The sequence below is a fragment of the Dendropsophus ebraccatus genome, chromosome 5, assembly GCF_027789765.1.
Source record: "Dendropsophus ebraccatus isolate aDenEbr1 chromosome 5, aDenEbr1.pat, whole genome shotgun sequence".
Taxonomy (NCBI): Eukaryota; Metazoa; Chordata; class Amphibia; order Anura; family Hylidae; genus Dendropsophus; species Dendropsophus ebraccatus.
This window is the reverse complement of record NC_091458.1, coordinates 112,005,118-112,021,266: the sequence shown is the minus strand read 5'-3', so window position 1 is coordinate 112,021,266 and position 16,149 is coordinate 112,005,118. Positions and strand designations below refer to the sequence as shown.

General features: G+C 37.5%; 1 protein-coding gene across 12 annotated transcripts in view; it reads left to right on the top strand.

Annotated features, from left to right (window-relative positions):
- Positions 1-16,149, top strand: part of DMD (dystrophin) — a 1,858,252-nt gene that overhangs the window by 906,114 nt on the left and 935,989 nt on the right. For all 12 annotated transcript variants that reach the window (XM_069970999.1, XM_069971008.1, XM_069971005.1 and 9 more), the window contains one exon: positions 260-413. In XM_069970999.1, the coding sequence (XP_069827100.1) occupies positions 260-413 (154 nt within the window). The remainder of the gene's footprint in view (positions 1-259; positions 414-16,149) is intronic.

Here is a 16,149-nt window from a genome sequence, read left to right as displayed (position 1 = left end):
AATAATGGGCTTTATTATGAAACAACAGCCGTTATTTGGCCTTAAAGTGACGGCCATCCTAAAAAGCGTCTGACAAATGGCCAAAGAAAAACTGTGTTGGAACATACGCTTGTTGTGAAAATTCATTCCATTATTATGTTGACTTTAAAATATCTTTATATTACTTTTAATGTTTTACATTGTTATATATTCAGTTCTTAAAATGTAACAGCATATTGCAATTATATTTTATTGAAACGTGGATTATTGTCCTCCTCAGGAAATTTGACTCATCTTTGGAAAAATGGATGAAACTACAGGAGGACATGAACAACCTCAACCATTGGTTATGTGAAGCTGAGACAATTCTCGCTGATTATCCAGATGAAACACAAGATTTGGAAAAGGTTAAACACCACCAGCAGAGGGTAAAGGTAGGAACTGCAAAAATTGTCTCATTCCAATATATAGGGCTCCTTTTTCTTCAGACTCCATTGTTAGAAGTACTTGTCTTAATCATGGTTTTACATATTCTGGTTGAAATCATGCCTGTAAACTGTGCTCATTGACTGACAAGAAAAATTATTATTTAAGGATTTGTATTTTTTTTTTCAATTGATATATAAGATTAATTATAAAACGTGCTGTCAGGTGTGTTTCATAGCAAGATAGTATGTGTTTACTGTGTCTTATTTTCCATTTTCAACCCTAAGCGAAAAAAGGAAAAAAAAAAATGTGGTGCATCAGACTGAAATGTCATTGCATAATAGCAGAAGACACATTAATAAGTGTGTTGCCATCCATAGGGTTAGAAGTGTTAGAAGCAATCATGCAGCATTGTACAGTATGCAATCCAAAACATCTGACATGTACAAGATACAATTTCATATGTTTATCAGAACTATATTTAAAGGTTTTTACAATAGATGCTTACGGTCATATGGATCATAGTACCTAAGATAAACTCTAGCAGTGTACATTTGGTTGCTGTGGAATAAATGCAGTTCTGGTGCATTTTGTTGAATCAAGTAATGGGGTATTAACTTGTTACAAAGTATAGTGATTAGTAATCTGGTTACAGTTTAGCTATACCACTGCATTTTTTTTATTTTGTTTCATGTAGTTGTGCACTTAAAAACAGCAGCTAAGTGAATATAATGATGGCTAGTGACCTATGTAGAAGTCAGTGCTAGGAAGTGGAGGAGGTTACATGTGACCATCACTTATTGTAAATGGCCTGATTCCATCCTTTCTATTTACTAGTGTTGTCTTTCATTGTAACCCTGCCTGTAACTGCTGAAAAGTTCTTTTTACAGAACAGAAGCACTCCCTTATTATCAAACACACTGAAAACTGCAAGATTAATATATTTAAAATAAAATATTAAAATTAAAAATTATAAAAAAAAATCTCAAATATTACTATAAAATATGCCTAGCATACCATTTTATTTAAACCATAGATCATTTTCTGATGATGCATTACCATTAAACCTATACATAGGGGGATTCAAACTGTCCATGAGAAAATCAGCACTGGCTGTTATTAGGATACATCAAGACATGATTAGGCATAAAACTAAAATTGTACCTGTCATCGGGGCTGCTGTCGGATCAGCAGTGAATTTCACAGGTCAGGTGTCCATGGCTACAAAAATGCATGTGACTTTAATTGGATCAGAATAGGGACCGCACCCATTAAGGTACCAAACATATTTGTAATGACAGAGACTCAAGCTTTATCCCACAGACTGAAATTTAATTTGGCAGCGGCCCGGATAACAGGTATTAATATGAGGATAAGGGATGGAGATTCAATAAGCAACCAGCAACAAGTTTTTTTTTTTTAATACTGAGCAACATAAGGTGCTTGGTCGAACATCAAGCAGTGCCGTGAACCCCATGCTCGAATAAGCAATATGCGTGATAGAGCATGCTTGCTCAACACTAATGGACTTAAAAAACACAGTGTGAACCTAACCTTACAGATATGACATTTTTCAACATTGGACTGGGGTGGGGTTAGTAAGTACAGAGATTTACACCATATTTCTTTACCTTTAATTATTCTTTATTTTGTTTCTGTTATAGAAAACAAAACATATTAACCCTCTTCCGCCGCTGGGTAGTAAATTAACGTTGCTGCAGCCTATGTCTGATGCTGCAGCGGCGTTAATTTACGCCACAGGATGACACAGGCATAGCTTCTGTGTCTGTGTCATCCGTGGCGGGTCACGATTATCAGTGATAGCCAGAGACCTGACACAACTCTCAGCACTGGAGCCGCGCTCCGGTTCTGAGAGTTAACCCTATAGATACTGCGGTCAGCATGACCACAGCATCTATAGGGCTTCTGACAGAGAATTCTCCCTCTACAGAGGAAAAATTCTGTGTCCGCTGTCCATTGGGGCTCTGCGAAGTGATCGCAGAGCCCCGATGGTGGCCATGGTAACCAGAAGCCTCAGGCTTACGGTTTCCTGTCTACAGAGCCCGGAAGCGGGAGGGAAGGCTGTGCTAGCCCTTGAGCTCAGCCCCCTCCCCTCCCTCCCCTGCCATTTTCACGATTGTAACAGCAGCAGGGGACAGAGGAGAGGGGGCAGACATAGGGACATCAGCTTATGGGATCAATATTACCCCATAAGCTGATGTCCTAAAACGACCTGGGCATTGATGCATCAATGACCCGTGGTCGTGAAAGGGTTAATTTACACTATTTGTTCAGACAATAAAAGAATATAGCAACCGAATTCAACCCTCATCCTCAATTCATTTACACCATATTTCTTTGATGCATGTTTTTATTTTAAACTAGGAGCATCTTACTGTTAAAGATTTGAATTTCATCCAAGGAATTGAAAACAACTATATTTTTTACAACAAATAATGCTATTTTCCTTTGCGGAGTTTTTGTCTTACTGTAATATTTTGGCTTCCAGGAACCTTCCTTTATATAGTATTTTTTTCTTCATCTTGTTTTCTGATTATTTCAGACACAACATCTAGTATCTGAGAAGCTTATATGATAGAACCTGCTTGATAACAATACATTATTAGGTTAAGCATTAGACAGAACCAGACTTTAAAGCTTTTTATTAGTTGAACAGATTGTTGTTATTTCACTCTTTTATTTCTCTCTGTATAGCCGACTATATTAAAATTACAGGGAATCTCACAAAATGCTTTCACAAGTATGCATATGACCTTGTGATCCAAGCAAGAAATTTTCATTTCAGGACAGCTCTATGAAGTTCAGATCTGCCTAATCCTCTTTTGTAGAATGCTTTATTTTAATAAGTCCTGTTGTTTGTTTAAATATCTTTGAATATTTGCACATAAATCTTCAGCACTTGTTAATCAATAGAAAACTGATTTATACCACAAAAGTGCCAGAAGGTGGTTTCCAAGCAGAATATGAAAAAATTCAAGAGGCAAATTCATTATTATTGGCTTTTTAACCATTTACAATAAGTATATAATTTGGATAATAATGGTGTATTATTTGGGCTATGTTCACAAAATGTAGTTTTTTGGCTGCATTTTTATGACAGTCATCCAAAAAGACAGCCGCAAAACAAACATTGTGTAATCATGGCCTAAGAGTGTTCTCAAAAACTACATTTTTCTGGAGATTTCACTTTGAAGCCTTGTCTGTATTGCATATCTATGGGTTTTGAGGGCAACATATTACCGAATGAGTCTCTCTTTCTGTCCATGACAGATATATTTTTAGAAAATACTACAATACAATTCTATATGATGTCAGCAAGCAATGTATTTGTGAAACTATATTGCATGTGTATGCAATAGCATATCAAAAACTAACTTAAAGGGTTACAATCACTTGGCAAGCGTGGCAGGATCCTCTGAAGAAATCCTGCAGGTGTGCATTCCTGCCACGGTTGCCAAGTGGAAGGTATCTTTTAAAGGGGTACTCTGGCAAAAAAAATTCTTTCAAATCAACTGGTGTCAGAAAGTCTGTCAGTACTTATCAGCTGCTATATGCTCTATAGGAAGTTGTGTTATTATTTTCAGTCTGACACAGTGCTCTCTGCTGCCACCTCTGCCTTTGACAGAAACTGTGCAGAGCGGTAATAAATCCCCTAAGAAAACCCTTACTGCTCTGGACAGTTCCTGTCATGGACAAAGGTGGCAGCAGAGAGCACTGTGTCAGATTGAAAAGAATACACTACTTCCAGCAGGACATACATCAGCTTATAAGTACTGGTAAACTTAGATTTTAGATTTTTTTAGGTAGATTTTTAAATAGAAATGAATTACAAATTTGTATAGCTTTCTTACAACAGTTCATTGGGCAGATTTTTTTTTTGTTGTTGTTGGAGTCCTTTAAGATCAAGTACTAATTAAAAAAAGTATGTTCAAAACAAAGCAAAAACACTTTATCTTAACCTATAGGGGTACGTTTACACTTTGTAATATGTACTGCAACTTCAATCGGATTCCGCCAGGTGGCCTCCACTTGAAGTTCTGCCTGTCCCATAGACTCAATGATATTTGCCAGCAGATTTCACCGTCTGCCCAAAGAATTGACACGTCAATTCTTTGGCCGGATGACGGAATCCGCCTACAAATATCATTGAGTCTATCGGAGGGACGGAACTTCAAGCGGAGGCCACCCAGCGGAATCCGCTTGAAGTCTCTGCGTGTATTCCGTAGTGTGAACATACCCTAAAACAGTGTAATCAAACCTAACATATGTTTCTAACAACCACATCCATTTACAACTCCCTATCGGGCAGCAGGTAATACTGTGGAGGATGGGAAGGACTTTGTGCTACTTTGCTCTGATACAAGATGGCTGACCACTCCTTAATGCTTCATGCACACTAGTTCATCCAGTCCTCGGCTGCATCCAGTATCTGATTGTTACAAAAAAACAGGTACAGATGACACCGGGGGGCAGGAGGACGCTAGAGCACGCTATTTGTATGGATGAATATTGCAGCAGTTCTATTCTTCCCCTTTAGATAACATTTATGTCTATAGTAGCTACATTTACTTGATGATACCTATAACAGCTTTTGCTTTCTAAGTGACTACTGCACTATTTAATAGCAGAACATTACATTTTTAAAAATAGTTACAATGTCTAAGGGTACTATTACATGGGCCGTTTGGCGCTCGTTTACTGGGCCTATTACACAGCCCGATAATTGTTTAACAAGGGCTGCAGGGACATCGTTATCAATGTCCTTGCAGCCCTTGTTTAAACTTTATACATTACCTGTCCAGGCTGCAGGGCTCCTCTTATTCTGTGCTTCTCCCTGGGTCCGTGGGCTCTAGCTTCTGAGCAGCCTGTCTTAGCTGACAGGCCGCTCAGCCAATCACTGCCAGCGGCGGTCCCAACCAGTGATTGGCTGAGCGGCCTGTCAGCTGAGACAGGCCGCTCTGAAGCTGGAGTGTGCGGACCCGGGGAGAAACACAGAGCAAGAGGAGCCCTGCAGCCTGGATAGGTAATGTGTTCTTCTGTGCATATCGTCAGCGCCGGCCGCGCACCGCTATTACACCATTATTACACGTAGGTCAGAAGCTATATCAACGATCAGCCGATGGCAACGATCATCAGCTGATCATTGTCTTGATTACATGGAACGATAATCGGCCAGATAGGGCCGATTCGTCCGATTATCGTTCGGTGTAATAGTACCCTAACACAGGAATTTGAGTATAATGTATGTCTTGTGGTCCCCATGTTTTTTTTGTTTTTTTTTGTGGTCCCCATGTTAAAAGGCTAATTATTTTAACTATATAGGAGTATAAAACGTTTATATAAGAAGAAAAAAAATACAGTACATAGTCAAACATGCATGTTTACTTTGTGTTGAACACTGGCATAGCCATGGCATAGTTTTCATGCATTACTGTTTGAAACAAGCACTTATATCCTTTTGCCATTTGACCTCTCTTGCCTCAGCTGAGTGACTGAGATGACAAAAAGAAGGGTTACTGTACATAGTGCCGGTCATTTCCATCCCTTGACTGGCTCTTCTAGAGGTCATTCACTGGGTATAGCAATACAGAATATTTTAGTTAAGCATTTAAATACTGTACATCTGCTCTAGTCACAGATTGGCCACTGTTTGTGAGTATTTGGGGATATAAGTTTTGTTTGGATGACCAAGGACATACATTTTAGCTTCTTCAACATAAATATGTGTATTAATTTAGAAAGCATCTAAGAAAGAAAGGCATTTGGGAAGAAGGCAGCAGTCGGCACGATTTTACTCACTAGATCATGGGTCTTCAAACTGCGTCCCTCCAGCTGTTGCAAAACTATATTTCCCATCATGCCTGGACAGCCAAATCCAAAGCTTTAGCTGTCCAGGCATGATGGGAGTTGTAGTTGTAGTTGATGGGAGTTGTAGTTGGAGGGCCGCAGTTTGGAGACCCATGCACTAGAGGATACAGGTTACATTACAGATGGGACATAGCCATTTTCTGATGGATGTCTAAGAGCTGGAAAAATACAAAGACATGCAACTAAACTGATAGAGGACATGAAGCATCTTACTTATGAGGAAATTTTAAATGTAATTGGTCTTGAGAAAGGAAATTGAAGTGGGGGCAATATCAACGTACTTACATAGTTACATAGCTAATAAGGTTGAAAAAAGACCTTCAAGTTCAACCTGCAGAAACCCTACCGTGTTGATGCAAAAGAAGGCAAAACACATGAGGCAGGTGCCAATTTAGCCATCACAGGGAGAAAAATGACTTCCCGACTCCAAAATGGCAATCAGGATAATTTCCTGAATCAATGTCCTATCCTATGCACTCTAGTGGTTAGAACTTATTATATTAATTGAGAAAAGCATCCAGCCCCCCCAAACTTATTTAAGAAATCAAATTAGTCAGCCATGAAAACATCATGTGGCAGAGTGTTCCATAGTCTCACTGCTCAAACAATAAAGAATCCCGGTCTGTGCTGGGGGTGAAATCTTTCCTCTAGATGTAGAGGATTAAGTATATCTGGCTAGTACAAATAATATGGTGAAATGCTTTGCCATGTAAACCTTGGTCAAAAGACAATGGAACGCTCCATCTACCTGGAGAAAAAAAAGCTTAATCTCCAGCAGTGACAAGCCTTCTATACCATGAGAAGTGTAAATCTATAGAATAGACTGTCAATGGCTGGTCCAAGTTACAGCTAAAGACTTAAAGGAAACATAAATGATTTTTAGAAAGGTATTAGAATTTTCTGAATTTTTGAATGTTTATCCAGTCTGTGCACCATTTGGGATAAGGAGGGAAATATTTCCTACTTAGCGCAAATTGGTTCATGCTTTATTCTTAACGAACTTTGGATCAACAGAAGAGTAACAAACCAACTCTCATGGTTAAACCTGATGGTCATTTGCCTTTTTTCAACCATACAAAGCAACTAACTTTGTTTCTTCTGTATTTTTTACCGTTCTATCCCACAAAGAAAAGTGAAATATATATCTTTATGGTGTATTTGTATCATAGAAAATTATCAAAAATAATTTTGCTACCAATAACCACAGAGGAAACTATACTAAATGACTACACAAATGTTCGATAAAATGGATTTCTATGACCAAAACAACTTCAGTTTTATTCTTGTTTATTGTAGACAGTAAATTATTTTCATGATGTATGTTCGAGACATTTAAAACTGAAAAGCTCTTCTCACTGTTGTGATTGTGAAATCAATAAACTGTGTGAAACTGCAAAAAAATATGATATTGCAGAGACAGGCAGAGTCTGCGTGTGAAGCCAACTCTGCTACCTCTAGGAACACATTTTATATTGTCTGCCAGTTAATTTGATTAGATGAAAGTCATTTTGTAAATGAAAACAATGGCAGGGACTAATGGAAAGTAGAATGCTCTCTGACATTCTGGAAGTCACAAGCTTATTGCATTAGAGAAGTGAACATGCTAGAACTCTAGGGGGCAATGACTATGCAATGTATTAATTACGCTGAGAGCGTACCGTGCACTAGACTAAACAACCTGCTAGGAAAGTCATGTCTTGGCAGAACCTCTCGCAAAGGAAATTAGATTTGAAAATGATAAGAGCATTATAATTGCGCTCACTGGATTAGGAACAAACCATATAAATGAATGATCTATACGTCAAATAGTCCTTCTCATGGCATAGAAATTCACTTAAACATCCCTCCTTTCGGCTGCATCATGCAGTGTTCACAAATGGAACATAATATTTGAACATCTCTAATTGCCCACAGTTGGTTTAGCCAGCGTTAGTAGAAATTACATAAAGCAAACCCTGAACTAAAGAAACAGATGTATTTGTATTTTACGTTGAGTAATCAGTGCAGATGGCAGAGGTTTAGTCAATTCTAAGACTGCCTTTAATATTCATGCTGAAGTGTTTAAAATGTTCTTAGTGCACTTAGAGTCATAAAATCTGAGAGATTTATGGAATATGAGATTCTCCCCACAAAACTGCCAAACTGTGACTTTAATGCTGTGCTCAGCTGAGCCACAGTGCTCCACTAACTACTGTGCTTTCCCCGTCACTCTTGAAGATTAGAAGTGGTCTATGTAGGCTTGTTTATTTTCTTCTCATTTGGAAGAAACCGTTAATTACCCCACTTATGTTTTACCTCTGCTCCCCTGCAGAGAATCACTTAGCGTCATAATACAACCGAATGTCTCAATTGAATATTGGAATAAATAGCTACTTAATGTAAATGTCATTCTGGGCTCCATTTCCTAAAGAATTCCAGCTGCTGGATAAGTAGAATATACATTATGTCATGTAGGGGAACACAATGTTTCCAAGAAGATAGTATTCCCTAAGATATGTCCTCTGCTGTAGCTGTACGTTTGTAAACCTCTTGGAGTCTACTTATTTAAACCCCTGTTTTCCATTAATATAAATGATAACAAATAGACTTTATTACTGTCACAACCTAGAAGTATTAGACAGGGAAAATCCAGATAACCTTGCAACAATGGTGGATTTCTTGGCACTCAAACCTCCGGGCTCGGACACAGTCACTCCACTTCAATCAAGAGGCAGATATTCCTGGTATTATTGCCACCAGATATAATCTTGTAGGGCTATGCGTTTCGAGGGTTAACCACCCTCTTCATCAGGCAAAGATGAAGAAATCGAAAGGTTAAGGGCAGCAGCCCTCCTTGTACACCTACAAGCATACATTAGAGTTAAGCCTAATACTTACAACCTAACCAGATGAGCGTGCATTTGTGTTATTTGCACATACACATTTCAAATAGTTAATCCACCTGCACATGCAGCACTGATGTGTTTTCTCTTTTAATTTCATCGGTCAGGGAAAAGATGGCTAAGACACAGACAGTGGACCCTGCACTTGTCCCTGCCTACTTGCCACTATCAGCCCTAGGCAGCTGCGAACAACTGAGCAGCAGTCCCTGACTTACACTATGTGGCACATACCTTACAGTGTATTAATCTAGCTTTAGGTTATGTTATCTCGTATTTTGGACAGTATTTTAGTAAAAAACAGGAGTGGAAGTGACAAAAAATATTAATGTAAAGATTTCACAAGCAAGTTCACAAAAATAAGGGCAAGTAATACCTGTGATTTCAAAACTGCTGTTATTTGAGCTCAAAATGATGGCCATCCAATAAGAAAGCCGTCAAACGGTTAAAAAAAAATGTGTGGTCGTGGCCATGCATTGTTTTGCTTTTACAATGTGTGTACTGCCATATTTTGCTTTTATTTTACTGTGTGTGAGCAGAGCTTTATAGTTTAACTCAGCATATCTATACTAATAAATGTGTTTATGAATATGTACAATGTTATGTTATGTTACAAACAATATTAATATTAAACTAAACAGTATGGCGTATTTTTTACACGATATTGACAAAAAACAAATCCAGAGAAAAATCGGATTGCTTTACAAAACTAAAATGCCTCTTCACATTACATCTGCATATCAATATTGTTATTGCGCACTTCATCCCCAAAAACACTCATTTTAAAATGACTGCCTATTATATCTGGACCACTCATCATGTACTTCGAAACGAAACTGTCTGCATTTAAAATGTTATCAATATCTTGGCAATTTAGCATCATTGTTAGTAATGGTACAATATTGACAGAATACAGGTAATTGATTATGGCATTTGTCATTTGGCTGAAACATGTAATTACTTCTCTGTGCTATTGATATGTGGGAACAGATCACACATCTTTATGATGTTTATTCACTAATGTGTCAAAGCTGTTAATGGTTGCAAAATGGCAATAATTTTAGTGGCCTTTGTAAATCAAAGATAATTGCAACTTAAGAAATCATTATACTATATATGAGTGATCATGGTAAATTTTAATCTTTTGCTTTTGTCTTTTTTTAACGTCTTCTTCAACTGGATGTTAAACGTTATATTGCTACCTTCACATATTTTTTTCCATTATATTTCCCCTTCATCTGTTTTCTGACTTTTATATTTTTGAAACAGGTTTGAATCTTAATAGAGAAACACTTGTTTAATAAATATGTACCTTCAGTGATAAGCGGCCTGGAGTATGTGACTGGTAAACTCTTAAAAAAAACGCAGAAAAACATGATGTAAACATAGCCAATACAGTGTGTGCACTGACAGTCTCGGCTATATGTCCATCTGCCTGCCTGCTGCCTCTTTATGAATATTCACTCAGAGGGAGATTTATCAAACTGGTGTAAAGTAGAATTGTCCTAGTTGCCCCTAGCAACCAATCAGATTCCATCTTTCATTTTTCAAATAATCTGAGAGGAATGAAAAGTGGAATCTGATTGGTTGCTAGGGGCGACTAAGACAATTCTACTTTACACCAGTTTGATAAATCTCCCCCTGAGTGAATATTGAAAAAGAGGCAGCAGGCAGGCAGATGGACATATAGCTGAGACTGTCAGTGCACACACTGTATGGCTATGTTTACATCAAGTTTTTTTCTGTAGTTTTTTTTCCTTACAATGACGTAGGTCATTTTGTGTTTTTGGCACCCATCATTGCAGTGACAGCTGTTGGTACATTCTAGTTCAGGCTATTTTGAATTTAGTAGTAAAGATGGTGAAAGAATGGTGGGAAAAAAATGTGTGTTTACAACCAAAAATAACACCTGTTTGCAAAATAGCATATGCGATTGTCATGAACATTAATTTGACCTACACGCAAACAATATCCATTATTCAATACAGTGGGGGACATTTATCAAACATTGTAAAGTGAAACTGGCTCATTTGCCCCTAGCAACCAATCAGATTCCACCTTTCATTTTCCAAAGAGTCTATGAGGAATGAAACATGGAATCTGATTGGTTGCTAGGGGCAACTGAGTCAGTTTCACTTTACAACATGTTTGATAAATCTCCCTCAGTATGTGTACTGGGCGGTCCTCATTCCATTGACTTCAATGCTTTTTATTGACTTCAATTAAAATTCGTTAATAACAGACATTATTTAAAACAGGAATTCCTTTTCTCTTTTTTTTTTACACAGTGTGAACATAGCCTAACTTTTTACATCAGTCTTTAAAATGGGCGTCTTTTCATGTCTCTGCGCATTGATTTAATTTTTGTAGCTGTGAAACATTTTAACAAAAACATTAAAATATCATTCACTGGGTGGTGAAATAATGGCCGTTGTTTGAAAATAATGTCTATTATCTTATAATGGCAACTGTAAATAGTGATCAGGATCATTATAAGGCTATGTTCCCTCTTCGGGAGCATATCAGGCAATGGTGGCCATCTCCAATGCACACAGTATATTAAATGAGGGTTGTTTTGACAAATGTCAAAATAATGATCATTACTAGAGATGAGCGAACCGGGTTCGGGTTCGAGTTGATCCGAACCCGAACGTTCGGTATTTGATTAGCTGGGGCTGCTGAACTTGGATAAAGCTCTAAGGTTGTCTGGGAAAACATTGATACAGCCAATGACTATATCCATGTTTTCCACATAGCCTTAGGGCTTTATCAAAGTTTAGCAGCCACCGCTAATCAAATGCCGAAAATTCGGGTTCGGATCGACTCGAGCATGCTCGAGGTTCGCTCATCTCTAATCATTACTAGAGATGAGCGAACCAGGTTCGGGTTCCAGTCCATCCGAACGTGAACTCAAGATTTGTGGGTCAGTTCTGGTAGTGATTAGAGATGAGCGAACCGGGTTGGGGCCCAAGTCCATCTGAACCCGAACATTCGGCATTTGATTAGCAGTGGCTGCTGAAGTTGAATAAAGCTCTAAGGTTGTCTGGAAAACATGGATACAGCCAATGACTATATCCATGTTTTCCACATAGCCTTAGGGCTTTATCCAACTTCAGCAGCCACCGCTAATCAAATGCCGAACGTTCGTGTTCGGATGGACTCGCTCATCTCTAATCATTACAATTGAATGGACTTTTCAATTAAAGACTCTCCCAAAGGTCAATTAGTCTACCTAAACTAAAATAACCACACCAAAGAAACAGTGACTGGCACTATTGTCTGCTGGGATCAAACAATATATTATTTCTGAGTATGCTGATAGATTACGTGGTGCTCTCCTCCAAGCAGTCAAATAATAAACCTCTTCTCCAGTAAAGTATAGAAAATAGAAAGGGCACTCACCAATAAAAATTATCCTTTATTTAGTCCATTTAAAATCCATTCGTCTCCATTCAGATGGCTAGGATGCCAGCACCATGCATGGTGCTGGCATCCTTACTATCCGAATGGAGAGAAATGGATTTTAAATTAACTAAATAAAGGATAATTTTTATCGGTGAGTGCCCTTTCTATTTTCTATACTTTACTGGAAAAGAGGCTAAACTAGAATAATCTACCAACAGCTGTCATTGCACTGACAGCGGATCCGCTAGAGAAATCCTATAGAAGTCATTGGGGCTTTGAATTTCGGCTTTCTGCTCTTATTCCACTGGAATTCCGCCAGAGCTGAAGAGGAAATTTCAAGCAGAAAACTTTTCTTCAATTCCTTGCCTATTCCTCAGCGTGAGCATACCTTTTTACATACTATACTTTTCATGTTATCATATTACTCTAGCAGTATGTATGTTTGATACACTTATTTGTATGTTTGATACAGTTATTTTGTAATGATTCAAAATTTTAAATGTTAAAATGGGAATAAATGCAGAATAATAATGCAAATTGATTCACTCTATGTATAAGGGTGCAGGAACAATGGCCTATTTACAAAAATCAGGCCTCTCTAGCTAGCGATGGTAATTATACACTTAAGCAATGCAATTGGACATGTAGTACAATACAATACCTCTTTTTCTCTCAGGAACATGATTGTGGCTAATTGAAAGCTGAAAAACATCTGCCTCTGTGTTCTTTTGTTTGTATGTTAAAAGTTTTAAATTGATTTTTAGAAACAACCAGATTTCCTTGGCTCCTGTGAGGTTCATACAAAATGGATTTTTAATTCTGTGACAGCATATTGTGATTAAATATTCCTTTGAGCTTCATATTTCTGTTTTTGTAGAAGAAACTATAGTCAATGCTCTTTATGACTCCAGTGAGAAAAATATCATGGCATAATTTTTACATACAAATGTAGCACTTTTTTATAACTACTATAAATCATCAGCTAAGGAAAGTTTAAAACAGCTGGGATCCTTCTCTGTGCTAAAAATGACTCTGTATATAAATTTGTGTTTACAACGATCCTATAAAACGTTATATATACAGTTTTACTCTGTAACTTTGACAGTAGTAAGTGGCCATTAGATAACAAATACAAAAAGTGAGCTAATATAGCTCACTAAGACATAGATGACAAAATCAGCTCATAAAAATTTTAAAATGAAAACAAAAAGTTAAATTGCAGACAAAATTCATATCCTTATGGTCCATTTACACAGAAAGATTATCTGCCAAAGATTTGAAGCCAAAGTCAGGAATGGATTTGAAAAGAGGAGAAATTTCCGTCTATCCTTTATGACCTGATCTCTGTTTATAGTCTGTTTCTGGCTTTGGCAGATAATCTTTGGCAGATAATCTGTCAGATAATCTTTCTGTGTAAACGGACCCTTACTGTTCTAGTCTATGTAGGTGCTAAATGGAAGATTCCACTAAAATGAAGACTGAGAATTAGGGAATAATTTTAGGTGAAGGCAGAAGGAAAGAACACATCCATGCTTGGCCAATGGATGAGAGAACGAATGATCAGATCAGGTGGTAGCAATGTGAAAATGAAGGGATAGTGTGTTCCATGATTTTACATTAAGTTTAGCACTTTCTACATAAATAAATGTGTGGTCTTTCTTCACAGACAAATATTTAATCATTAATAACACAAATTATTCTGTCAGCACGGGGCAATATTCACAAGATGACACAGCTGCCTGCAACTCATTACTTTGTTAATAAGTTGGCTCACGGCCAAAAAAATTCTCTTCTACATTTAATAATTCAATAAAGTCTATATACTGAATATAACAATATGTGTAAGAAAAGCTCTAAATCTATGTATATGTGTATATATTGAGAAATATAGAATAACAGCGCCAAACCTATATTTTTGTGTTTGTTCTGGTAGGATCAGCCCATCATTGTCAGAGAATAGCCCTTGAGAGAAATGGAAAGGTGGATTGTACCTTGCTGAAATATTTGGCATTTAATTCAATCACCATAAAATGTGTGAAAAATAAAAATAAAAATACTCTAGCAAAACCCCCTTTATTGTTTGGCTTCTATAAATTAAGCATCCCTTTGGCAAAATACTACAGATATAAAATAAAATTGTATAAATCTTAAATGCCTTTTAGCAGCATGTAGTGCCGAATAATGGTCCTGGATACATCATAATTTAGTATCTTTTTAAACCATATTACTCCACTATATGATGATAATTTATTAACATAGAAAATCTAGTCAGCCCTTAAAAATATTTACTTTAATATCTTATGATGGATAGTATTAATAATATTATATGATATTTATCCCAAGCAATGTTTTTTTGCCCCTCCTGCTAGGCGCTTGCACATATACTCACCACAGGTGATAGGAGTTTCGCGATGCGGCTTTGTTCCGGTCCTGCGACCCCGTTCAAATCTGGCACGCTCACGTCACCCGCCCGTGTGACCCCTCTTCTGTCTCCTGTGATTGAAGGCCGGAAGTCACCCTTTCCCTTAGAGAAAGCATTGGAAAGCGAGACAAAAGAGGGGTCACAGTAAAGGGTGACGTGAGCGTGTGCCAGATTTGAACGACGCTGCGGGACACCGATCAACTGTGGTGACTATACACGCCAGCGTGAACTGCTTACCGGCCACATCTGTTGGAAGTTTGTTCCAAGCATCTACAACTCTTTCAGTAAAACAATATGTTGCATCTGATTTTTTTCGCCAACTTAAAATAAATTGTGTCCCTTACTTCTTGTGTTTTTTTTAAATAACTATTACAAGTTTATTCAAAATTGCCAAGATAAGAAAAATACACAAAATAATAATAATAATTGCAGAAAATACCAAAAAAGTAATTACAAAGGGCCTAGAAGGTCTGTGTTATGGTCCTCATATCTATTCACTGACATTGTTGCTTTGTAGTATGGATACTTTTTCGATGTTTTTTTTTTCCTTTCATCCTTCTAAGGTCCTTTTACACACACAGATATCTAACATTATCCCACAGATTTTTGAAGCCTTCAAAAGGATTAAAAAACCTGTCAGATATCTGTGTGTGTAAAAGGACCCTAAAGCTATGTTCACACAACATATTCACACTCACACACATTCACATTCACATTCAACAAGGACGTGGAAGGCCTGTAACGGACTCTGCACCCCCCGGGCAGCATCTGTGATATGATGCTGGGAGTGGGGGAACCTTACAGATATGCGCTGTGCTTTAATGAAGCAGCCGCGCGGTGCTGTCATTATAGTGCGGCCTATATATGTACAGTTCCCCCACTCCCAGCATCTTATCACAGGTGTGTTTGTGTGTGTGTTTGTGGGGTGGGGGGTTTACGTGTGAATACTGCCTTAGTAGGAACTCAAAAGCAAAGTACTTTTCCCTATGATGTCGTATTCCATTTAAGTAATGATTTTTATAGGAAAATAGAAGATTGTAAGCTTAAAAGAGTTACTGAGTATACAGCCTCATTGTTATATTCCCAAAAAATTGTTGTTTAAATGTGTCTATTTATATTTAAACATTGGTAAAAATTAAACAAAGCGTC